Source organism: Passer domesticus, chromosome 1, assembly GCF_036417665.1.
Source record: "Passer domesticus isolate bPasDom1 chromosome 1, bPasDom1.hap1, whole genome shotgun sequence".
Taxonomy (NCBI): Eukaryota; Metazoa; Chordata; class Aves; order Passeriformes; family Passeridae; genus Passer; species Passer domesticus.
The window spans coordinates 113929063-113955382 of NC_087474.1; the positions used below are offsets into that span (position 1 = coordinate 113929063).

A 26320-nucleotide genomic window follows, 5' to 3' on the forward strand; every position below is an offset into this window, starting at 1 on the left:
TGTTCAAGTGTTGTTCTGTTGATTGCCTGTTTCTTGCAAATTTCATCCTAACTAAAATCTGGGATATTGCAAATGGACCAACAGCAATGAGCATCTTTGATCTTAAACAGGGTTGCCTCTGGTAATTTTGGAGATTCTGGACAGAAGTTTGTTTATTTTACAGAAGAATTTGTGGTATTCTGGGGAGGGGAAAAAGTAGAGTCAGCTTTGACACATGACAAACACATGTTGTGGAAAAGGAAGAACTCTATAAAGTACTTTGCACTTGGTAGTTCATTTCCACTAAAATTATCTATGAGAAATTTGGACACAGTTTCCCACCAGCAGGGAAGTTGCAAAAAGATTGATATTAAATTGACATTACTTGTGGATTTAAGCTGATTGTTACGGTTTTGACCTATAGAGGGTTTTCTTGTCCATTCAGAGCATTGTTTCTGCATAGAAATGGCCATGAAAGCAGCTGGCTTTGCTGTGTTGCTCTTCCTTGTCTCTGCTGAAAATGGGCTGAAAGTGACTGCAGAAATGTTAGATGTGCCTCTCTATCTAGTGACTACATGGGAGCTTCAGATAAGAAGAATCTTGTTTGTTCCATTCTAAAACATATTTTGAGTCCAAAAGGGCAGAAGTATGATCATTTTGACTTATTTAAAAATGGTACTTTTGGAAGAGCTGTGCAGGTACATGCTCTGAGGGAACTTGACAAATATTTTGACAGAAGTCTCTGCGAAAGAAGAGGGGCTTGTTTCCACCTTTGCTGGCTCCTTTTTAGGGATGACTAAGCCTTGTAAAGCTAAGGAGAACTCTTGTCCAGGCTTGCCTGTTTTCAAACTGTGCTCTGGAGAGAAAAACAGTCCTTTTTCAGAGGATGTGAGGAACCAACAGCTTAGCTAACCTTCTATCCACGTGCATTAGTGAAGGCTAGTTTAATTACTTAAGGCTGACTTTATTTCTTCTTGATTATATTTTATTTTTAATCTAGAGATCTGTGTTAGGGATTCTTTCATTAATCTATTTGAAGAGGGAGAGGAACAAAACTTGATGTGCTTTTGGCAGAATTTTGTGCTTTACAAGTGAAGGAGAAGGGGGAAATGCCATGTGTGAATCACTTGGATGCAGGGTGTTACCCTTTGTACAGAGTCAGAGACACGTTCTGGCTGCAGAGACTTTTTCTTTTTTTTATTGGTAATCCTGAAATTACTTTCAAGTTGCATATTTGTAGAAGTGCCATGGTACATCTCCTGCCCTGCCAACTTCATGGGGGAAAAAAGTTTGCTTGCAGCAAAGGAAAGGTTGAAGTCAACAAAGTTTTACTCCAGGGCTTTATTTTTAGCCTGCTGCAGCTGTCAGAAACCAGAACATGGATCAGATAAGATGAATACAGTGGAAAAAGAAAGTATTAAGTGGGTATTTGTGAAGAATTGGGTCATCTTTGTTTGGAAAGTTTTAAGAGCCAATGTAATCTGTATTACCATTATGGCTATTATTCAAAAAGTTTTATTTTTATTAGCGTCAGTTTGTATGTGTTTCAAGAACTGAGAACTTTCAGAACCACTAATGTCTCTGCGAAATGAATAGTGATTTGTTTATATTGCTTGGCAATAAAAATATCTTTTCCTCTCTTACTTAGCAGCACTTTCACATGAGAAAACTTTAAAAATAAAAGAAATTAAAGAACATGGGGAAAACCACTTTTATTGTAGATATACATAATGAAAATGATCTTTATTAAGGATTTTCTTTTTAATGCTGTACAATCTGATGTTGAGATGAGTCAAAATGGATTACATTTTAGCTTCTATTTTCTGTATCTTAATAGGGATTTTTTTTGCTGTTTCCTATCAAGTAGTGTCATCTTGGTGAGCAGTCGTTAAAAATGTCAAGCATAAGTTTCTATGCAAATGGTACCTTCTGCCTACAATAAATAATTAGCATAAGCCGTGATGTTTAAAACTTAAAATTTTGCAGCCCAGTGTCCTAAGGATTTACAATAATTTACATGCATAAATAAATAATATATAAATGTATGCTAAGCCATAATGCACAGTCCTACTCCACAGTCCTGTTGAAGGCAGCATCAGGCAGGTGAATATGTAGAGTACTGAGCTCTGAAAGCAGATCAGGAGAACTGGTGTAGAGACAACTTGGAGGAAAAAAAATGAAACAGAAACAAGCTGAGCAAACTCGGTGGCTGGAAATTACTTCAATATCATTAGCTTCATATGGTGGTCTTTGTTAGTCCAGTTGTATTGAAGAGTTGGTCCACAAACTCAATAGATAAGGCATTTGAAGTATTCCTGAGATTGTGGGTGAAGTGCTCAGCTTCCAGGTACCCAGTCCTGAAGTGTTTAATAGATGATCATTCCTTTCATTTTCCCAGCAATGCCAGCTGAGATGCCATTGTGATTGCTTCTTTTTATGGCATTACATGGCTCTTTGGAAACATTGGTGAATTTGCCTTTCAGTTTCTTGGAATAGAAGCAACGGGGAAAAAAGCCCCAAACAAATATACAAACCCATAATAACAAATACAAAAACCCAAACAAAATACAAACAAAAATATAATTCCTAAAAGTCATCAATTAGTGATAATTACCAGCATTAAAATTGGTGACAAGTACAGACTTGTGTTTATTTAGAAAGACCATTCACTGAGCTTCCCAGTTATGGAATTTTTTTTTTTTAACTGGTGGACTATTAGACAGTGTTCTCTTGATATGAACATTAAATCATAATTAGAGACAAAGCTTTAAATTAATGGGTGCATCTGAAAATACAATTTACTTCATAGATTTTTGTAAATGACATAAATAGATTTTATATCTCTAATGCTTCTGAATAGTTTGTTTTAATTGGTAATTATTAAATATAGTTGTTAACTAATAATTTACAATAAGATCTGTGTATTGACAGAATATATTGAATGACTAAACACGTATATATATGAAAACTATATCAAAATAACAGTTTCAATTCAAATGTATTCACTTTGGGAACAGATATTGATTTTGAATACATTATTTGAGGAACAAATTCGTACTTATTTTATTATGTTAATTGCTTACATACTATATTAATTTTATCTGCTGTGTTATTAAGAGTGGTAGCTAAATTAAGTCATAGAATCATAGAATGGGTTGAGTTGGAAGGGACCTTCAAGACCATCTAGTTCCAACCCCAGAGCCTCACCACCCTCACAGTGAAGAATTTCTTCCTAATACTTACTGTAAATCTATATTATTTCAGCTTAAAGCCATTTCCCCTTGTTCTGTCACTTCTTGCCCTTGTCAGAAGTCTCTCTCCAGCTTTCTCCTAGGCACTAGAGGTCTGCCTGGAGCTTCCTCTTCTCCAGGCTGAACAGCCTCAACTCCTACAGCCTCTTCTCACAGAAGAGGTGCTCCAGCCCTCTAATCATATTCATGGCCCTCCTCTGGACCTGCTCCAGCAGCTTTACATCATTCTTAGTATGATGGAGACCCCAGAGCTGTATGCAGGACTGCAGATGGGGTCTCACCGGGGCAGAGCAGAGGGGCAGAATGCCCTCCCTTGGCCTGCCAGCCGTGCTGCTTTTGTCGGAGCGGGATGCGGTTGGCCTTTGGGGCTGCAGGCGCACATGGCTGGGTCGTGTTGCTCTTCTTGTCAACCAACACCCCCAAGCCCTTCTCCTCAGGGCTGCTCTCAGTCCATTCCCCATCCAGGGTGTATTTAGGCCAGGGGTTGTCCCAACTCAGGTGCAGGACCTTCATGAAGTTTTCATGGGACCACTTCTCAAGCCTCCTCCACATGGGATCCCTTCCCACCGCTCTCACCCCTTTGCAGAAGATTACCAGATTTTCAGGCACAATTTGTCCTTAGCGAAGCTCTGTTGGCTGTCACCAGTCACCTCCTTATTTTCCATGTGCTTTAGCATAGTTTCCAAGAGGCTCTGCTCCATGATCTTGCTGGGCACAGAGGTGATTCAAGCATAACTGCCTGACTGTATGAAAATGCAAGGTTGTTAGAAGAATAAATTGTAATTCATGTCTGCTACTAATTGCAAAATCAAAAATACATAGCAAAAATATGCCTTGATCCTATAGATAGGATTAAACATCATTGCTAATTTGGTTGTATTGCACTGGCATTAATAATGTGGTTAATAGTCCTGTTGATTTAGGACAGAAAATATAAGTGGGGAAAGCTATGTATGAGCATGCATGTTTTAAGGAGGAAGGCTGAGGTTTTCAAAAGTGCTCCTTGATTTATTTCTGCCATCCCTGCCACAGCTGTGTAAGCATATACTCCTTTTAAAATAATGAAGTCTTTTAACAACACATAAATTTCAAAATCAAAAGCGATGTTTGTAGGTTGATAACACTTTTTTTCCCCCACCTGAATGTTTTTCTATTGAAAGAGAAGTGTATCCCTTTTGTTAAGGGTGCATACTAATGTTCCTTTTCCTATGTATACTGTGAAAGGTCCCTGCAGCATAAAAGGATTTGCTCCATCTTCTACTAATTTATTTAGAAAACCCTACAAAACCTCCACAGTAACTTATCTGCTCATTTCATAACCATTTGAAAGGATTCCAGAAGCTTTGCAGTCAGAGTAGGCTAAATCCACATAATTAACTCCTGAAATCTTTTACTTCTTTTCCTTCATCTGCTTATTACATCTGTTTTTTTAGGAAATGGCATCAAATGAAGTTTGGAACATGCTTAATCTTAAATCACCTCAATCCTCACTAGAGGAATGTGTTGGTGCACTGGCTGCACCAGCTTTCCTCTCACTGTGCTGTAAAAGTTTAACCTATCTAGAATGCAGCATTTTTTTTCCTGAGTGGGATTCATAACCTGGAGAAAAGTAAAAGCCAGTGCCATTTTGTAAAACTTGACTTGAGCTCAGCTCACAGTGACTTCTGTACCATTGTGCCTCTCAGTGCATTCTGTGTTTGATTGTGGTTGTAAACTGCTCTTTGTGTGCACAGCTCTGTGGATAACACTGTTAAAAAGAACTAAAGAAACATTTCAAACTTGAGGTAAAAGAGATGAAATGGTGTTTCAGTGCTGTTTTTTGCTGGTTTTCATTTGCCAACCTCAATGTCACATCACTGCTAGTTTATTCTGTGAAGCTGAAAACTCCCAGGTCACTGAATTTCTAAAACTGCAATTCAGACCTAATTTTTGCTTTAAATCACGTGGGGGTGATTTGAAGTTCATTTATGTATGTTCAACTTAGTAACACCATCCTGCATCCAGGTGTTAATTTTACCTTTAGTACGTTTATTGTTTTGTGAGCTGTTCCTGAGACTGTAGGAATAGTGGGGTGGAAGGGATGGAGCAGTAAGAGCACAACAGTCTCCATATTAAAACCACTTGTGATTTGCTTTCTGTTTGATGTTGTGGGGAAACAGCTGCCCCCTTCCACCATCCTGCATTTGGCTCTGCAGTATATGCATTTTTCTGTCTCTGTGCAAGGAATTGTCCAAATCCCAGATAATCTGATGCAATACTCCAAGTACAGATACCATTAATTGAGCAATCAGAGAAATAACCTTGTCAGGAAAAAATATGTGTTCTTGATCCTTCCCATAACTTTTACACAGTAATAACAACATTAGACTCAAAGATGAGACTCTAAATAGTACTGGATACAAAAATACTTTTTAAAAAAATAAAACAAAAAATAAAAATGAGAGGAAACTGCACTGTAAATAGGGGAAATCCAAACTAATAATTCATTTTTTAATACACATTGTGAATGAGTTATTTTTCTGTCACTTGCTACATAGGATTGTAAAGCTTTTTTACAGTTGAGTTTGAATATCCCTAACGAAGACAAAACAGGGTGAGAATGTCCAAACCTTGAAAAGACTGTGAGGGGGGGAAAAAAGAGGTCTTACAGTGGTTATGAAGTAAGGTTTCTACTCCACCTTACAATCTTTTTTTGAGTCACACATAAGTCTTCCCCACTGAATGCTACAGTCGATGCTGTACATAGACTTTTGACTTTGAAGTCTGCACTTCTGGTGAGTGCATATACTTGTTATTGTCATTATTACCTAACATTCTTTCTGCTGAATGCATGTTCAGGGTACATCCTAGTGATGATGCTCTAATGGGAAAAAATAATACTCCCAGAACATGACTGAGAATGATGTAAACAATCAAAAACACTAGCTGTACCTGAAACAACCAGTTCAGTTTTTCTGCAGCACAAATAGATGCCTGCTCTCTCTTTGCCTGAGATAACCCTTTGAGATACAGGAGCTGTGCTGGGCCTGGCAGTGCCTTTGTGGAGAAACTTGCTTTCTTTTCCTTTGAAGAGAAACTTCTCTGTGGGGTAGGCCAGATCAGAAGCCAGATTATGTGTTTTGGAGAACACAATTACATTATTAGGTTAAACACAAAGTAAGGACTTGATAGAGCTGACTTAATGGAGGGTGTTTGCATCAGATTCATCATTCGCTATCAGGTAATTGTGAAATTGCTTTAAGCCATAACAACAACACTCACCCCCTCCCTCATCCTCCAGTTCGGTTCCTCTCCTTTAAAGTCTCTGGGGTCATGACCCACCTGGAGGCCAAATATGTGGTATCTGGTGTACTGAATGATCTGATTATATTTTTACTAGCAGAGCCTTCAACTCAATGTGCACTTCTGGCTTCCAAGAGTTATTGAGTCATGATGCACTTTTCAGAGATGACTTTTATTTTTGTTTGTTTGTTCTGGTTTTTTAATGTAAAGAAGCATAGTCACCTTTTTTCCTCCTTTTTTCCTACCTAAAAGTGGGTAGTGCTTACTGTACTTACACACTGCTGGACCTGGGCTCTGGTTTTTCTCAAACATCCCATGTCATGTCTCTGCACAGATTTTTTGAAACCTGTGTGATCACATGGAACAAAATTATTTGCTTGAATTGACAAGGTCTTTTTGTAAATTCAGCTTCTGAGTTTGAAGGAGTGATTAGAATTTCCCTGAGTCCTTCACCACACAGCAAAGTGATGCGGTGTTAAAATCAATTATCTTTGAAATTTTGCTTTTGTTATTTCCATTTCTATCTGCTTTGATAGAAGCTCATGGTAATCATAGTTTTTCTTTCCACAGTAAATGCCCATATGAATTGTTTTCTTTAAAGCTGTAGCAATCATCCACCCATCCATCCATCATCAAACCTCTGTGGTCAGGTTTGAAGAATTTCACAATTTCCTTGGTTAGAGGAATTTCACAATTCCAGTAGAGGAATAACAATTGCCTTGTTCGTGTGTCTTTGTAAGGAGACAGATGGCAATGTGAGGGCTGCCTTCCAGCTCTGTTTTAAGGCAGTTCTCACTCCAGCAAATCTCATGGTTAATCCTCTAGTTCAGTGCCACTGCAAAGAAGACTTGAAGTGGGTTTAGGAAATTCGCTTTGTAGAAGCACAGCAGCAATGGAGATGTGCTGGATGGTGTCTGAATCTTTTCAAAGAAGAATGCTGAGAGTGATAGAACCTGGAGGTGATCTAAATTTTAGGAAATTCCCCTATAATTTAATGTTTTCTTTCAAATTTAATTTTGAAATTATTCAATTGTTATAATATCTTCTAATCCCTGTAGTGAGTTTTAAGGAAATTAAATAAAATTCATCTGTGTATGGTGGGAAAATTGTTGTGGTAGAGGGGGAGCCTTAGAAGGAGTGTTGCCAAATTGGACCTCCTTCCTTGGTAGGCTGGTGGGGAAGGAAAAGAATAGCAGCTAAATACACATACACTTTGCACATACTAACATTCTGTAGAGTTCAATCCAAAACAGACCTTAAAAAGTCACCAAGAGAAGTAGGCAACTTAAGAATTACACTGGCATCCATCTAGTGGTGCAGGTAAAAGGAAAGGTGAGGGCTGGAATACTGAATTAGAGATGTGCAGATTGCTCATTGGCAGGAATCTAACCAGCTCTGTGCTGAGTTAGCTACAATTAGTGTGCAGGTAGATATGGAAATGATTATTTACCCTCTCATCAAACCTCCTGCCCACTGGAAACCTCTTGGTGCACGCAGGTAAGGCTTCAGCAGAGCTCCATGCCATGTTGCTGGGTGTGGAACAATGGACACAAGGGTGAGCCCTGATGTGCCAGAGTTGGCAGCATAAAAACAGGTTTGTGAGATCAGGGAGGAGCTCCTGAGTCAAGTCCAGCTCTGTTTTCTCAGTCACCGTGTCAGATCGGCTCAGATGAACTCAATGGAATGTCTTTCCCACATCCTCCTGAGCTCACTGATGCATCCGATGGGCAGACTTTTAGGAAAACCTTGTCTAAATTTCACTATAGAAAGCAAGAGGGGTTGGTTTGTTTTGTTTTTGCCAAATGACCTCATGTATGAATGTTGGATAGACATATTACTTGGGTAACTTTTTTAACAATGAGCATTAATTTAGTTATGTTAAATCATTGGCTTTGGTCGTATTTAAATGCAGATATGGCAGATACATGTCTTAATTAGAGAAATGTTCTTTGGTTTTGGTGGTTTTTTGTGTTTTTTTGGGGGGTGTTGGGGTTTTTTTTGGTTTTCTTTTGGGTTTTTTTGGGGTTTTTTTGGGGGGGGGTTGTGTGCTCTTGGTTTTGTTTTGTTTTGGGGTTTTTTGTTTGGTTTTTTTTTTTTTTGTAGGGTTTTTTTGTAGGTTTTTTCCCCCCTCCCTTTAAATTCCATCAATTTATTTGTCCCATAGGCTCTGCTGCCTCCTCCCCAAGCCCCCTCAGCACGTTTAAAGCACGTTCTCCCATCTCCTCTGCCGCTGCTGAGGTGTGCTCCCATTTACACTGTGAGGAGGAAAATGAACGATTTCCTAATTGCACCAGGCATTTAGGGGTCGAATCAAGTGCAGAAACACTTGATTCTAGTAACTCAAGGAGTTACTCCCTTGGATTGGTGCTCCTGGCTTTCGGGGAGGCTGGATCAAGCGCAGCCTGAGCCAGGCCGAAGCTCGCTGCTGGAGAGTCTTGCCACCTCCTCTCCCCTGCCGAAGGAAAAGCCCCTGCTCTCCCCTCCCCTCCCCAGCTCTATTGAGCTCCAAATGAGGCCCAGCTGCCCTAATGGCCTCAGGCCGTGTTAGGAGATCGGCTGCCCCGTGCTGTTCTCCGGGCTCTCGGCTTCCTCAGCTGGGCCCGCGGCCGCCGTGCCCGGCCCCATCCCTGGCATCGCTTCCTCCCGCTCTGCTGCCGCGCTGCAGGGACCGGAGCTGTGCTTCCCGAGCTTTCCTTTGCTCGGCATTCCCACCAACAATCTTGTCTCTTGGCAAGCTGGAAACATCCTCTGGTAGCATTAACCATTAACCATTTCTCTGGTAAATCTGTGACAATCTCCATCCGCAGGCGAGTCTCCTTGTGTAGATGCCAGGGAAGCAAATCAAACTGCCAGCGTTTTTGCTCTGTGTGTGCTATGCTTTATTAATAGCTTCCCATCGAAATGAAAATGATTGTCATAGATTTTATGCAACAATGGAGAATGAACAGACTTCATACAGATGTTGTGCTGTGGGGATTGCAAATTTTCTGATTCATGAAGTTTGATTCATTTTCATTATGGTGTCTTAATTAAACTCTTTTAATTTGAGTACAATCCTGAAATCTTACCTTAAGCACATCATAACTGACATAAACAGCAGAGAAATTAAATTTTATTGCATGAAATTTAATAATAGTCTGTTATGATTTCACTTATATTTGTGGAATTATCATCACTGATTTCAGTAAAATAAGTATTTCAGCCACTTAGCTGATCTTCGTAAATTCTTTTTCTCAAAGGCACCTGACAGGCTTTAGGCTACTGCAGCCTTAATCCTGCTTCAGTGTAATTTTTTTCCCTAACACACTTTGTAGTTGTGTGTTTGTATACAGTTCCTACCATTTCCAAATCTAATGAAAACATGTAGAAGGGAAAAGAGAATCTACTTATCTTAGGTATTTCATTGCTGAAATAGCAGAATGTTTCTGGTAAGAAATGGGTTTTTAGCTGGTGTTGTCTCTGGTTGGGGTAGAGAAGTGTAGTTGCCACAAAATTTATTAGAAGCCAGTCTAAATCAGAGATGGGGAATTACTTTCCCAGACCTGCATAAAGACTATGAACAGGTAACTGACCCTCTCTCCCAGGTTAGAGGTGAATAATTTGATTTTTTTCACACCTGTGTACCCAGTAGTGCAGTAATAATTAGCTCTTAGCGATTTGTCTCCACCAGCAGCCCTCAAAGGCTGCTGGAAGTGGCTGTCATGATTATTGCCCTTTTACAGGTGGCCCTGAGGACCTTGAGCAACCCACTGATAAAGCAGGAGTGGAACTGTAGGTTTTCAAAATGCCAACTTATCTTCTTGGCCAAGGTCTCTTCCTGTTTGTAGGGCTGGGTGACATCTAGTGAGGGGAAGTACAAAGATAATTTATAAGGTTTTGTACTTTTGTGCATATTGGTATAACTGGGGTAAACTTTTCTCTGTTGAAATACATTTCTCAGAAGTTGGATGATTTTAGACTGCTGTTTCTTTGGAACAAATGTCATTTGGTATAATGATCTAGCAAAGTGGAAAATTTCATATTTCAGTGAGTCTCCTTTAGCTCATTTTAAAACCTTCTGTGGCCACCCTGTTACTAAATGTTTAAATTTGAGTGTCTGTATCCTAGTGCTGGGTGCACAAATATAACAGTCTTTGGGCTGTGTGAATCCATCCAAGGAGAAGAAATTATCTACGGGTCTGTTTGTGCTTGAATATTTAATTAAGTTCCTAAGTTCGTCATTGATATAAACAGAAATATTAATTATAAATAAAGCATATTTTCAAATAAAGACATTTTACTGTAGTTGTTGCATGTGGTTTAGAATTTACTTATTTCTCTCTTTTTTATATATATATATATTGTTATAACTAGATCCTTTCATAGGTCAGACAAATGTAAATCGTGATATTACACTGAAGACAAGAGGTGAAAAGATTCTGAAAAGACAGAGAAACTGACCTTCCATGTAATTTCAGTTAATATGAGCAAGAGCAAAAATTCAAGTTATTAGATTTCTTTGTGTAAAGGTTTTCTCCAAATAATGGCATACTGACATGTGAAAAATCATGTAAAGACACTCTTTGGCAAAAACTGATGAAGACATTTTTTTTTGTCATGTACCCTTCTGTATTCCACTCTGAATATCCTAAAAAAGCCCAAATAATAGTAATAGATAATTTTATCTCTCCTCCACTAATTTTTTATGCCAGGCAGGTTCTTAAGGCTGTTGAGAGGCCATGTACTCAGAAGACACAGAGCAGTGTGTTGGAGATGTGCTAAAAGCTTAATGGAACAGAAGGATTCAGTCTGTTGGACTGAGAGAGAAACATGAACGTGTGGTGCTTGTTAGAGATGTTGTTTGCACAGCATATTTTCTTGCTAACTTTATATCACTGTCATGGATGATAGTAAGACCTCTGTCTTCATTTGTAAATTCTCTGTGCATGGGCATTCCCATTCCCTTACCAGCTGTTTCCTTTGTGGTTTTAGATCATGGGGAATTCATATGCAGGGCAACTAAAATCTGCCCGTTTCGAAGAAGCTCTTCATAACTCCATAGAAGCTTCTCTGAGATGCAGCAGTGTTGTCCCACGGCCAATCTTCTCACAGCTGTACCTGGATCCTGACCAGCCTCCTTTCCTGCCGGAAGGTAACCATGAAAGTATGGCACGTTTCAGTTGTTTTTCTGTGTGTGAAAAGGGTGGGGTGTGTTTAATTTAAAAAAAAGCAAACAGAAAGTGCACGACAGTTAATTGTGTGGCAAAATCTGAATCTTGGGCATCATTAAGGGGAAAGAATGGCATGCTGGTTATTTTAAAAGGAGATAAATGTTATATTAAAAGGAGGTACTGTTGAAAAGTTTAATTTTCTAGGTTATTTTTATTTTTACTATATTTTATTATTTTTACTATTTTTATTCTTCAGATGTGAAACCAAAGGTAGAAGAGTTGGATAAAGAGTTAGTACATCGCTATTCACAAAATGGAAACCTGGACTTTTCTACCAACCAAACTGTTAATGAAATGGAAGATGAAGAAGAGGATGAAGACATGTCAGATTCAAGTAGTCCACCAATCCCATACTCGCAAAAACCTGCCCCGGAAGGGTCTTGCACTACTGATGGTTGGTACCCTTTTTTTTACTGTATGATCTCCACACCTGTTTCTAGTGATAATGTGCACTCTCTGCAGTTACAAATTCTTGAGTTAGAAAGTCTGAAAATACAGTTTATAGTCAAAACCATAGATCTTGCAAGATAGGATTAGAAGGACTTATTTGAGGACATTAAACTTAATGTATCATTTGAAAGCAATGTTGAGGACTGGCTGTGGCATGTCATTAGTTTCTGAAAGCCCTTTTTTGTCTGTGGTTTTCATTGATTCACTGTCCTCAAAGAGGTTATCTGAGTTGGCATCAGTGTGGCTCCTTCTCAATCTATCCCTAAATGATTCTCAAAACATTGGCAAAGCTGGATTTAGTTGCTTCCATGGGCTGAAGGAAGAGTTTGGAAAAAGAAAATGGGGAGGACACTTAATGTAATTTCTGCTGCTGAGGTGTCAAGAAGGTTGGTAGTGGAAGATTGTCTGTTTTGTCTTCCCCATGTGCCTGTTGGCCATTGCTTCCTTCCCTGAGCTGTCCTGATTTGTTGTTGCTCAAGATGAGCAAAATTGTTGACCATACTATATTTGTTTGGATTTAAATGTGTTAAAGAAAGAACCAGGTAATTATGCATGTATCTATTTAGTCTAAGAAAAATCTGCGATTGGTTCATCTTACCCCAGAATTGTTCTATTCTGAAGGTTTAGCTTCCTCAAAAAAGGAAGATCTGCTCATAATTGTTAGATGTGCTTCTTGTTAAAACATCTCCCTGCTGACTTCAGACACCTGGAAACAAGAACTATTCCCACCAGATCCAAATGCTCTTTTTGACCTTTTATTCAATATCCTCCTGAATCGTGGAATTCCTTGTGCACAGTTCATCAAAAATTGTAACTTTGAAATGGTTTTGCACCTTACTGAAGTATCTGTTTATATGAAGTGATAGAAGTAAGGACCAACCGCTGGTAATTCTTTGACATTTCTAGGGGTTTGGCATTAGTGGCTTGTCTTGTTATCTTTGCCTTTTCCATTTCCAAATGCAGCTCACAGGAGCATATTTACCCTCTGTAACAGCATCCTGCCTGTTCCCTGTAGCAGAAAGAACAGAAGGGCTGGCTGGCTACTGTGAAAAGGTGGGGAATATTGTTGGGAGAATTTGTTATTCACACAGAAGTGTGGCTTTCTGTTCTTTGAAGGCTTGTAAATTTGAAGGAGGAGGGAAGGAGAAAGTATAAAACAATGTATTCCTAGGAAAGTGTTCTCAGTTGAGGACAAGTATCAATAAAGTCTGCAAAATCTCCTTTGGAGAGGAGGAGCAGTACTTCACATATTATATGTATGTAATATTAAACGTCTTAGTATGTCCTGGGATTGACCTTTCAGGGGCAGTTTTGTGTTTTGATTTTTATCTATAAGGCTTTTATGATCAAAGCACTTTAGAAAAAAGTTCTGTGTGTTACATATGCAGAATTTTAGGGTTGTTCATTACTCATTTTTAAGTTTACCATTGTGAGTTTACAAAATCTACCTTGCTTTTAGATGTTCTCAAGGAACTGATTTAAGAGAGCAGTGTTTTTGTATCTGGAAAAGGAAAGGAAAACAGATTTTTTTTTTCCAAATACTTCTGGTGATCTGTTAGGACAGTTTTGCATAATTGTTTAAAATGCCCTGGTTCCCAAACATTCACACTGCAGGCCATATCTCAACAAGATATTAATCTGATAGCTCATCTTTCATCTCATGAGTATGCCTTCCAGAGATGTAAGACAGGATCACTGCCATTGTTTGCATCCCTTATCTTACTTATTTAATTGCAAAGGTAAATAACATTATGAAGATGTTAAACAATACTGATAGACCATTTGAACTCACTGTATTTGGATACTTTAAACTAAGCATGTATTCAATTGCTTGTCCAAGAGCAAAATATTGGTACTAGAGCCTGCAGTTCATGGCTCTGCTTGCTGTAAAACCTGTTTTCCACCTTTTGGATCAGGTGGGATGAAATCTTTTTCCGTTTAAGGTATTTGTGTTGTTTGTTTTTCCTGAATTCAGGATGTGTGCCATAACCATCATATTATTTTCTGTAGTGACTTGAGCTTTTATTCAGAGGCATTTGTCAGTCACATGGCTGCAGAAAGTAGATCTTAATGCCTTTAGTTGTCAGCCAAAAAAAAAAAAAAGTATCTCACAAGTGCGTTTGTTTGAGATTCTTTCTCAGCTAGCATTAGATGTCTTAACTCTCTCCTTAGCCCATTGGAAAGAGCAACTGTATTTGCCACTGAACTTGCTATTATTAGTCAAGAAAGTAATTCACTTATTTTCAGGGGCATTGGGGGTTTGTTTTTGTTTCTTCCTGCTTAACAGAAATTTTTGTAACTGAAATTTCCATGAAAATAGGCTTTCAAGAAAAATAATTTATTTGTTTTCATATGGGTATCTCAAATAGGCAACAAAATTCTTGCATTATCAAGAAGCTGTTCTGAACCTCTTGCTTGCTGTAGCTTTAAAAGAGGCTGCTTCTAATTTGTGGAATAACATTCTATGCAAGCTGTGGGAAACACAATAGTATCACCTTTCTTTTGTTAGCAAATCCTCAATTTACCTGATGCTTAAAGAAAGGCCAAGGTAGTTTCAGAAGCAATTAGGTAAGGAGGTACTTAACACCTGATCAGTTACTGTGAGGTTACAATAGCGAGTGACAGTGACCCCTAATTCATATGTAATTCCTGGAAGCTAATTCCTTATGCAAATAGCCCATTTACTATAGTGCAGGAAGGGCCTGGTGCCCCACATGGAAACTACCTCTTACAGTAGGGAAAGGGAAGACAGATACAAGTTTCATTTCTAAGAAGATTCTAGCACTTGTAGTCCTTGACAACTGCGGGGATACGTTTTCAGGGAGACGGGACTGGGTTACTTTAAATGAAGTGATGTTGGAGAATGCACTCAGAAGCAAAAACTAATGCAGAGAAATACAGATGTCTGTAAAAGCTGTTAATATTTTAATTTTTTGGTGACTGCTCCTGGTATTTGCAAATCTTTAATTGAAATATAAGTGCCTGTCCTTATTTGAAACAAAGCTGAGATCCTGTGAGAACATGTTGTTTGTTTTGGTTTTTTTTTTCAGTAGTTCAGTTACATGTCGATAAAAGATTTCACAAAGAGAATTTGGTTTGGTTTACTGACTCGTGTTTTCTTCTCTTTGTACTTACATTTTCATAAAAGGTTCACAAGTAAATTAAAGTGCCAGTCTTTCTTCTTTAGAGGAAATATTTTACTGCTGTTTGACATAGCAATGTAGGTGCCAGCACAGTTATAAATGAACAGCTATGAAATGTAAATGGATTTTAAATGTTCTTAGACATTGACAGCACAAGTTCATCTAGTACTGAAACATTATGTCTTGTCTTTCCTAATGTGGAAATTATTATTTCTAACAGATAATTAATTACCAATGCAAAAATCATGCAAAACAGAAAACAAAAGAAAAGAAAATAAGGTTGGGATCTCTGTGGTGCTTGCTAATTAGAAAAAGACAATGTAACAGGGAGAGGGTTAATCCCCCCTTCATCTCCCCACAGTTACTTGCTTCCAAATCAATGTATTTTGGGTGGAATTTCCTCATTCAGTTTCAAAAAGGAACAGAAACTTAAAAGAGTGCTTTTCAGCCCTAAAAGTCAAGGGAAAGAAGGATAATGAAGGGCTCTTGAAGTATACCATCTGCATGTCTTTGAAGGAGAATTCAAACCTTTTACTGCACAGGAGCAGATTTGCATCCTCTCCATATCTCCTGGTGGAAGTACCAAGCTCTGCAGCCCTCCCTGCTTCTCCTGTGGCAGCTGTTCAACCAGCAAGAGAAAAGTTCCTGGAGGCTCTGAGGGTCTGTCTGTGCTGCCTCTCATGCCCACCCATCGGGATCCCTTTCCCTCTCAGAAGGGGAGCCAGAGGAAACCATTTGGTGTCAGCCCTGTTTATTATCTCACCACCTCAGCAAACGAGGTTTTGGCAGTCGCCTGCGAGCTCTGAGCTGGTGGCTGCTTTCTGCCGTTTCTGGCAGAGGGGTAGAGATTATAAAGGTAGTGAATTTCAGCAAGATTTGTGAAGTTCAGGAGCTGCTTGGATGACATCGGTGTCCCCAAACTTAAGTCCCCTAGGGCAGCCAAGTAATTATAGCTCTCTCGCAGGCTGAACATCACAGAGGCATGTGCTGGCCAGCCAGTCTGCACATGCATACCTCTCTGATCCAGAGATGTCGCCAGCCAAAGCAGAAGAGGATGCCAAAGGAGATTGTGAAAGGAGGGAGAAGGGGGAGCGTGCAAGGGGTCTGGGAGCACTGGCTAAGTAAGAGATGATACTGGGGTGAATCGTAGGTATTGCTTGCAGATTCAGCTACGTATCCTAAATGGTAGGAAATATTAAGTATTTTAACATCTACAGCCTCTCAGCTAAGAGGCTGCTGTTCCCATGATAGCAGGCTGTTACTGAATTGTGCTTGTAAACTTGGTAAGATGTTTTTTCTTAGGGCTCTCCCGTACCTTCTTCCTTGAGGACGGATGCAGAATGGTGACACACAGCTGCTCAAAGCACAGCTGAAGCTGTTTTGCTCATAGCCCACATAAAGCTGAGTCTTTTCTTCCACCTGGGATGTCGTGCAGCGCTGTTTCACTTCACTGGGACATCAAAACCCACAAGCAGCCCAAGGGGCTCAACGCTTCCCATGTGATATTCACCCTTCCCAATGTTGCATGCTCCTTCAGAAAGCAAGTCTGTGTTGACACACCATAACACTGACAACCTTGCTTGTGCCAGTATTGCAAGCAATTCCTTCAAAAGCCTCCTGTTGGGCACCATTTGTGCTTCTGGGCATTTCCGGAACGTTTTTAGGTAGAGACTGGGCTAGAAGCTAATTGTGTAAAAGCACGGGTTTAAATCTGTGTTGAAATCTTACTGCACTTGCTGTTTCATAATCCTTATCTTCAGATTTCCTGTTTGCCCACATTGTCAGCAGTGGGCAATTTTTCTGTTTTAAATCTAGATGTAAAGTGGTATTTTCTAAGCATGTCAACTACTCAGGTTTCACTGAATGCCTAAATATTTAAGGTTAGTTTGAAAATTCTGGATTTAATACCCAAGTGATATAAACATTTGAATAAGCAAATTTTATTTTGAGTGTAAGGGGCTTTTCCCCTGGGTTTGTCTGCAACTGTTTTTCTAAATTACATGAGAAAATCTAGATAATACTTACCCTGGTACCTGGCTTTCTACTTGACTATGATCAATATGTTTTTAGAGAACATGCCTTAAGAGAAATTTAACAGATTAAAATCAAATGGCACCTAATCAGAAAAGAACTAATTGTGCTTTAAATATACAAATTTAATATTTCTCTCCTAAAGCATATGCAAGTTTTTATTGATAAGTTATTGGTATAATCCACTGATTCATACATGAAAACTTCAGGTGCTTCATTTCAATTCATTGCCTGGAAAAAGGTGTGTGTGAGGGGTGCATCCCAGCTTTCCATGAGCTGCTGCTGGAACTGAGTTGATTGAAGAACTGAAGAAACCATTCAGCCAAGAACTGGTTCAGCAGATTGTGAATGTAGGCACAAGACTGAACCTGTATTGGACCCTGTTTTCAGCAAGCTGCTGCTTGTGAGGAAATTCATGCAAGCTGATTCTGTGCATTCCACTTTGCACATGCTCTGTGCCTGCTACAGTTCTGAGATAAAACCAAAACCCATTAACTTCCATAATTTTTGCTGAAGTTACTACAGGTTTTGGCCCAAGAGCTAAGAGCACAGACGTGTATGAATAATGGCTGAGGTGGCTTTTGGTTGAGCTGTGATCACATTTTGTTACCACATGCTTACCCAAGATATTCCTCCAGGATTTTTTTTTCTTCCTTAAAATTTCTGTGACAATGAATAATATTTACATGAATAATATTTTAAATCAAGTGTAAATAATAGGTATTAATAGCTATTGCAGTAAATTCAACTTCCACAGTAATCTTGATTCTTGTGATTGTGATTTTCTTTATTTATTGTTTATTTAGCCTGGACACTGCTCTGGGTTGCCTTGCTATGCTTTTTGTGTGACCCAGCCTGCCACCTGCTCACTGAAGGGCATAGAACAGCAGAAACTCCCTCAGGTCCCCATTTTTGCCCACTTCTGCTGCTTTAGCTCTACATTGATTAGAAGCCCAAGAGGCAATGTTATGTCCTTATTTTGTGGGCATATGTGTGTTTGAGTGGGGAAAAGACTAATTGGGGACTAGAAAGTCATGCCGTACACTGAGACTTCAAGAGACTCAACTGGAGATGTAGCAAAAACATGATACAGGTGTCTAAAACTAGTGAATTATTTATTTGCCGGAATTTCTAAATTGTGTAGAGAATTTTAAAATTATATATTTAATTATTGTAATGTAATAAAATAATTTTTAGTAGTCACTACTAAACTTTCATCAACAATTTTTATCATTTTTTGTATTACTTAATGGTGTTTATATATCAATTCTAGCCTTCTACAAGCAACGAAGACAAAACAGTTTCTCTTGAAAAAAACTGTAAACTAAAATTTGGCAAAGAAAAAATAATCTTTGGCATGTTTTAAGAGCTGCTTTCTGTAATTAAACCACAAGCTTATCCTCTTATTTTGATTGTTTTTGAAAAATTGGGTTTTGGAGCCATTTGATGTCTAATGTTTGGACACTTAAATTTCTTTTGTGCCTGTATATGTTCAGCATATTTAAAATAATGAAACTCTCAGCAAGTGGTTGTGATGAGATGCTATCTCAATTTCCTCTATTTCCCTTGAAAAGGATATATTAAAATTCCAGTTACAGTATCAAGTTGTGAAGCCCATTTACTTTTGCAACTGATAAAACAAAGAAAATTAAATGAATTCTTCTGAAGAGCTATCATTTGTTTTGCTTTGTTTTGTAGGTTTTTGTCAAGCAGGCAAGGATTTACGGTTAGTATCTCTGTGCATGGAGCAAATTGATATCCCAGCAGGCTTCCTGTTAGTAGGAGCCAAATCTCCCAATCTTCCTGAGCACATTCTAGTCTGCGCTGTTGACAAGAGGTTTTTGCCAGATGATCATGGAAAAAATGCACTTTTAGGTAAGAGATCCTTTTTTCTTTGTGCTGTAATAATTCAGAGAAAAAAAAAAAATCCAGTTGAAAATTATCTAATGTCATTTCAGCTAATAACCTTCTATTAGAAATATGTTGAGGAGAGGACTGACTTCATTAAATCAGATCTGTAGATGAACCTGCTTTAAAAGCCCATTTTAAAACAAGTCCCTGATTCCACAATTAATCACAATTGAATCTCCTAGGTTTCTGTGTGGGCAGAAGTCAATTGCAGCCCTGGCATTCTAAATGTGAGCTATCCATACTGTTTATCTCAGCTGGAGCTTACAGCATTTTCATTTAAGGAGAAATATGCTCATGCAAGTACAGAAAATGAACTATATAATTTTTTAAAAAATTTAATTAAGGGATGTTTTCTGCCCTTGGCTTCACCAGGATCATTGTTCTCAGTAGAAGTTCTGGGAGCAGTTTGCTTCCCAAAACCCAATACACAGAGACACCCTGCCCCACCTTTTCCAATTATGTCATAATCTGTTACATTTATGAAGTTTAAAATTTTAGTACAACAATGCCTCTTGGTAATTGAAGACAGGCCTATGTGCACCTAGATTTCCTGCTTGGATCACAACTGGTACACATTTTAACAAGCTAGTAGAAGTGATTGAATGTATTTTGGCTCCTTTAGCCTGTTTTGAATTTACTCTCTCATTTCTCCCTCCAGTCATTGCTCTGCCTAGGATATATTCAGAAAGACCTTTCAACAGAAAAGAAATTACAACAAAGGATAAATACCCTGATTTAACTTCATTGCTCAAATTCTGGTGCAGACCACCAATATTTTGTGTAACTATTGGAAGCAGCTTTGTTCTGTGCTTTAACATTACCTCTCCATTAAATCCATTTGACAAATCCATACACAGCAAACCTTTGGGCCTAGGGCAGAAATGCCCCTGGCCTGAGTTAGAGCTGTGGTGTGATGTGCCTTCACTGGGCATAACTGGGGATTTTGGATAACAGGGTACACTTCGGGATTCAGAGGAGCTTCTCCCCTGCTAAGCAGGGGAAGTGTCAGGAGCTGACCAATGAGAACTGATAGGCAGATGGTGTTTAAACCTGATTAAATGTGGTACTGCTTGCCTTTGTTGGTAAGCCTCCCAGCTTTGTATCCATCCATCATCTCTGGTCTCATTTGTTAAGGAGCCTGGTGACTCACACCTCTGGCATTGCTGAGGTATTGAAGTGCCTCCAGGCTTCTGTCACTGGCACCTGTGAGCAAAGAACTAACTTAGTAGCTCTGAGAGACCCTGGTTACTCTTTCTGAAAACTGTGGAGATGCATCAGTAGATTCTGTGGGCTGCAAGGGAGTAAAGAAAGAATGATGCTGTCCCAGGAAAAACAGATGAAGAAATTTGCATCTTGGCGTCCTCATCAAAGATGATAATGAGGTGTAGTAAGGCTAAAGACAATGGCCTAATTATTAAGAGTTTTATGGATAAGGTGTTTTGTCAAAAACACTGAATATCTTTGTTATAAACCCGTTATTTTGGCTGATGTGAGTGTAGGAACCAGCATCCTCCAAGCTGTTTGTCATTGTGAAAAATAAAGATAGTAACAAGAACGAAAAATTGATTCTCTTACAGATCTTGAACTTACTAGTAAATGGAAAAAAACCCAGACAAACAAAAATAAAGCATTTCCACTACGTATTTATCTGCTAGCACTTTTATAAATCATTATTGATATTGCATAGAAAATCTGTTTCATTAAGGGTTGAAAACAGTTCAGAGACAAGTGGCATGACAAGTAAGACAATGGGACTTAACTGTTCTGCATTAGATAATAGAGGGCTGAGTCAAACAACAAAGATTTTAAGGCAGACCCATTTCAGAACACGCCCTGTGCTTTGTTCTATGAAATGTTACACTGGTGTCATCGTTATGCCAGATTCCCATTAACACAGCTGTGAATGACACTGGAAATCAAGGCTGCTCATAATTCTTAGTCTGGATTATGTCCTGCAGACCTCAACTCAAAATTTCACCCCTTTCTGTGAAACATGGTGGCGAAGGTTGCAGAAAAACAGTCTTTGTCCCTAAAATGGTTACTTTCTTGAGAAGCTGTAGGTTTTTAAAATTATTTTGAAGCACTCCTAACTTTGGCCATGCAAATCTTGATGTCAAGTGATTGCTTTCAAGACTGTAATAAAATGTAAGGTTCAGCTTACTTGGAAAGTATTTTGTGTAAGAAGCCTCAGGGAAAATTTATTTGATGGTAATTTTACTCATATGAAATTGCTCTGATGAATTAGCCACTATTTTGAGAGAGATGTCTGCAGTTTGGAACCCATGTTTTTTTAATAGAGAAAAAACAGCCTTTTTTTTTTCCTCATGGAAATTTCCTAGTGTGGCAACATAGTTCTCCCCTTGTCAAGTAGTTATTCTTCTCTGAGCTGTGTAGAGTGGAAAACTGGTGGTAGGATTTTGACATGAGTCAGTATGCCCCAAAGAGATGTAGCAGTTTCAGAAGAGCTAAGACTGACACACACGTGCTGTGTCCACAGAAGCTGGCTGGCTGGAGCCCTCCAGTCCCCTGGAGCTGGGTGTGCAGGTAGGTTTAGGTGGCCTTATTCCTAGCTGACAGTAAAAGACATTTAATTTGTTTGTGTGTCTTCTGCTTCATTCTTTCAGGATTTTCTGGGAATTGTATAGGCTGTGGAGAAAGAGGATTTCGGTACTTCACAGAGTTTTCCAATCATATCAACCTGAAATTAACCACTCAGCCAAAGAAGCAGAAGCACTTAAAGTACTACCTAGTAAGAAGCTCCCAAGGTGTACTGTCAAAGGGACCCCTTATTTGCTGGAAAGGTAATTAAGATGCCCATTCAATTTTTGTGGTTTTTGCTGTTAGGGGTGATGTTGAATGAAAAATTGCAAGTCGCTGTTGAAAATGTATGCATTCAAAAGTAGCTGCTTGAAGGGAGAATTCTCACTGATTTCACTGAAATTTGGATTTTGCCAAAGAAGTTAAAGTCTTAATAATAACCCTCTGATTGTGAACCCTCTTCTTTCATCTCACCATACTTTTGGTGGCAGACCTAGATCTTCCCATCTTAGAGTGTGCAGTCATCTTGGTAGAAGAGAAGAAGCTACTCAGTCTGATGATTCTTTTATGTGCCTGAAGCAAGGTGACTCACAGCCAGGGCTGCAGCATTGGTTTTCCACTGATATCCATCTTTGCAGGTGCAATCCAATCTGTCTCATGCCTGAAGATAGCTAGCATGCTGTAAGATTAAGAAATCTCAGGGCATTGATCTCAGGAAAAGAAAAGACTTAGATGGTCCTGCCATTTCCAGTGTTTTAAACTTGGTCTTACCTTCTACCAGAGCAGCCTGGGTGATATTATGTGCTACAAGAGGTTGCATTTGTGACCTCAAGGCAAGGTAGCCAGGGGGTCTCTTATTGGAGGATTTTAGGGCAGGGTTTTGTAGCTAGAACCATGCAAGGACTCAAGGAAAGAGTAGTTTACCCACTCACTGTCAACCAAGCTGGTTTACGTGCAGACTACCTGACCTTTTCATCTGTGATCTCACTCACTGAAGACAGAATTTGATCTGGCCCCTGTTGTTCCAAAATGTGGATGTGAGGAGAGGGGAAGCTCTGCAGGAGAACTGACAGACATCTGAGGAGTCACATCCTCATGTGAATAGCAGCATGACACCAGAAAGAGATGGTTATCACCAAGATGTATGAGTGATTATAGTTTGTATCAGTTAGTGGTTCAAAAGGATCCTGGCTTCAGCTGCTTTTCTCTGTTACAAGGATAATTAACACTGCTTTAGAGTGCATGTGGCTTTTCAACAGCATTTTTTCACAAAAATGACACAAAGATTTAATTTGGTAGTGAAATTCCAAATAAAGACAAAGGAAGCCTTATTTTACTTCTGGAATATTTTTTCTGAAACCCCTCCCTGATGCTCATGCACTTGGAGTTGGTGTGTGTCCTGGTAAATGCAGTTGGGAGTAATGCACATGTGGAAGAAGCAGATACTGGTTCCACTTTTGGTTATATGCTAATTGTACGTGTTCTGAGCACCCATGAAAGTTCAGAAAATCAACCAAAAGTCAACCTCATGGGCATTACTTTGATAGGTCCTATCCCCATATTGTCGCCATCCATCTGGTAACCTTTCACTCTTCACTTACATTATAGGTCTAATTAGAAGAAGAGTGCTTTTAAATGCTTAAACCCTTCTCTTAAAACAAATCCTGATTAGATCTCAGTTTAAAAATGGATTAATATGTGATTTTCAAGGTGACTTTCCCCTCCCTCAACTCAGTTATCATTCAGACAGACACTAACAGCGCTGAGATCTCCCTGAAGGTTTGTGGAAGCATATTAAAAATCTGGGTCTCAGCACAATTTCTCCTTTTAAAGGGCAACATGTGACGGTTTGTATACAGGTTGTGCCACAGAAGTCGCTGAGTATTTTCTGGGACATGTCCAATACCTTAAAATCTGTTGGAAGCTGTGATCTGAGGGCTCTTGCCATTTTGCAGCATCTGGTCTGTATTTGCCTGGCCCCCTGAGTGGCCCCCAGGGAGGTTTTCTTAATTAGAAGACAAAGTTGACAAAACTGTGAATCCGTATTTTCGTTGAATGCTGCCATTTGCCGCTGTTTGTTGTACGTGCTCTGTGTGTGCTCTTAACATTTTGTCACCCTTTGCCGCCGCGTTGCTGGACTTTGCTGCTGGAAGGAGGCCTTGTTAATATGTACTGTAGCTGCTTCATTTGCAGAATGTAGAAGCAGGCAATCATCTGCTGCTAGCCTCCCTGCTAAACCAAATCCTTCGGTGTCACCGTCCACGACCCCAGAGGGTGGATCAGCTAATGGATACAAGTCAGGGTTCACTCAGACAGGTAGGAGCTGAAAGTGCTGTAAAGATAACCATTGGGGGTGGTAAGTTACCTCAGACACTGGTGGGTCAGGGATGCTGTAAACAACTGGGTATTTACCTTGAGCCATGTATAGATTACACTGGAGAGGATGCCTTGCAAAATTTGCTTTGGCAAAGATTAAGACCCAGGTGAGGGTGAAGGTTAGATTAGTCTCAAAACAACAATTGATGTAAAAGTATTAAACAGTCTTTTGATTAATTTATTTAGTTCTGTGCTTCCTTGTTGAAACCTCTTTGTTTCATTAATTTTTTTTTGTGCATCTCAAAAAACTTCAATTACATGTTTGTAGGGGAGTGTTTGCTTACTATATAAACTAGGCTATTTGTCTGGTAAAGGAGAATAATCTCCTTTTAGGGAGAGGGAACCAGATGTTATTTTATTTACTTGCTAATTTCCTTATTTATTTAATTTTTTTGCATGCAAAGCTGTACTTAGAATTGCAATTTGCCCTTATGCACACAGTGGGTTTTTGTTGTGTGAGCTAACAGGTCTCTCACAACTATTCTAGAAAGTTATTAATGATATCCTTAAATAAGGGGAAAATATAAAAATCAAATAGACATTGACTGACAAAGAAGCAGCATCTTAATATAATGTATCTATTAATTTATTGCAAGTAGACAAAGTGCTTTTGTTTGAGCTTTCTTCCTCATTGCTTTACTGCAGCTTCATCTATGCTGTTGTATGTTTTTGTGTCTGTTTGTGCTATTTCTTGAGAAAGTAAAAACAAGAGAAAATGGCCTGTTAATTGTTATTAATTGATATGAATGTCCAAAAACACATATTTCTTTAAAGGAGTATGAAATGCAGATAGAAAGCAAGATGGTTAAAATACTTTTTACACCCAGAAAGTTTGTCAAAAGGAGTAATAAACTGCTGAACACGGGCATTCATATGAGAATATAATCACTGATTAGTATTTTCAGAGATACTTCTCTCAAGTGGTTGCCCCTGTCTCTGTTGAGGAAGCTAAATGCTTTAGGCTTTGGGTAAAATTAAATGATAGTGGGGTTAAAACATATCTGCATTTCATTGCATGATGCCTTGGCTTCCAGATCCAGGCATGAGAACTGTGCAGATGCATGAGAACCTGTTTATTTGGAGCAACAAGAATTCTAATATTTACACAGCTTTGTCTTCTATTGTATCTGCCAAGTTAATAGATACACCTTTTATATACGGCTTTCTCCTTATCACTCCCTGCCATTTTCAGCCTGCTTGGTGTTTCTGTGTGTCACTGTTTGTACTCCCAGGTCATGCTCCTCAAAACCTTTTCATCTCCTTCTGCTGTTATCTCCTAGTGAAGATAATGCCACATACATACACATGAATCCCCTGTGACTGGGAGAAGGGGGGAGAGCACCTTTTATTCAGTGGCATAAATTCTGACGTGTCACCTATGATGGAGGGCTTTTCTGGCTTTTTCTCTCCTAGATTCTGCATAGCTCTTTCTACTAGAATTTGCTTCTAGGTTGTTTTAAAACAGGACTGCTTATTAGCAGGTTGTTTTCAGCTCATCATCAGCCCATATCCCCTTTTTTCTTTAAAAGTTGTGTAAATATTTCTGGTGAGCAGTTTATTCTCTGAGTTCTGTAAGATAAGTGTAGGTACTTATGGACATACAGTATCAAAAATATTATTTTGGGCAGACACTGGAGGGGAAAATTCAATTCATGTGTTAAGGAACTAGAAGCAAGGCTTTACAAGAGAAAGATGAAGAGTTTTGATAACTGGTGTTTTAATAACTGTGAGTCCTGCTTAGGTAACAGAGTGCAACAGAGTGGTGTTTAGACACATACCAGCCACATCCACATTCACAGATAAAATTTCAAGAAAATGTATTACAACTAGAGATGGGGGGAAAAATCCCCAAAGCTTCTGGACAGTTTACTTTAAAGAAACTTTACATATTTGCTACATCATATTTAATGGCAGACCAGTGTCTCCCTCCAAGGGCCAAGACCTGGTAGTCTATTTTGTTACCCATTCAGCAAATTTCCTCTGAACCTGGACAAGATTTTCTGGTGGGGCAGCAGCAGCAGCAGAGGCTTCTGTGTTTGTTCTTCATGTCAGTTACTCGGTCTGGCAAAGAAGAGCTTCCTCCCACCCTCCTTCACCAAATGGTGTGTGGCCTGAGGGTGAATGTGTTTGGCAGATCAAGTTGGTCTTT

The 26320-nt window shown here is 39.1% G+C and overlaps 1 protein-coding gene and 1 long non-coding RNA gene across 19 annotated transcripts in view; one reads left to right on the forward strand and one right to left on the reverse strand.

The window, feature by feature from the left end:
- GREB1L (GREB1 like retinoic acid receptor coactivator) overlaps window positions 1-26320 on the forward strand; it is a 133172-nt gene that overhangs the window by 60808 nt on the left and 46044 nt on the right. For 7 of the 18 annotated variants that reach the window (XM_064434868.1, XM_064434854.1, XM_064434860.1 and 4 more), the window contains 5 exons: window positions 11484-11655; window positions 11919-12116; window positions 19045-19221; window positions 21882-22058; window positions 23974-24111. In XM_064434868.1, coding sequence (XP_064290938.1) covers window positions 11487-11655; window positions 11919-12116; window positions 19045-19221; window positions 21882-22058; window positions 23974-24111 — 859 coding nt within the window. In that variant the 5' untranslated portion in view covers window positions 11484-11486. Of the gene's footprint in view, window positions 1-8192; window positions 8291-8717; window positions 8751-9140; window positions 9264-10189; window positions 10284-10309; window positions 10386-11483; window positions 11656-11918; window positions 12117-19044; window positions 19222-21881; window positions 22059-23973; window positions 24112-26320 lie in introns of those variants that run through there. The other 11 variants (XM_064434921.1, XM_064434892.1, XM_064434970.1 and 8 more) reach the window with 11 other exon arrangements.
- LOC135309104 (uncharacterized) lies at window positions 1677-8481 on the reverse strand. Its single transcript, XR_010369431.1, has 3 exons — window positions 7963-8481; window positions 6788-6858; window positions 1677-3973 (listed from the first exon to the last, which is right to left on the reverse strand). It is a non-coding gene; the product is annotated as an uncharacterized LOC135309104 (long non-coding RNA).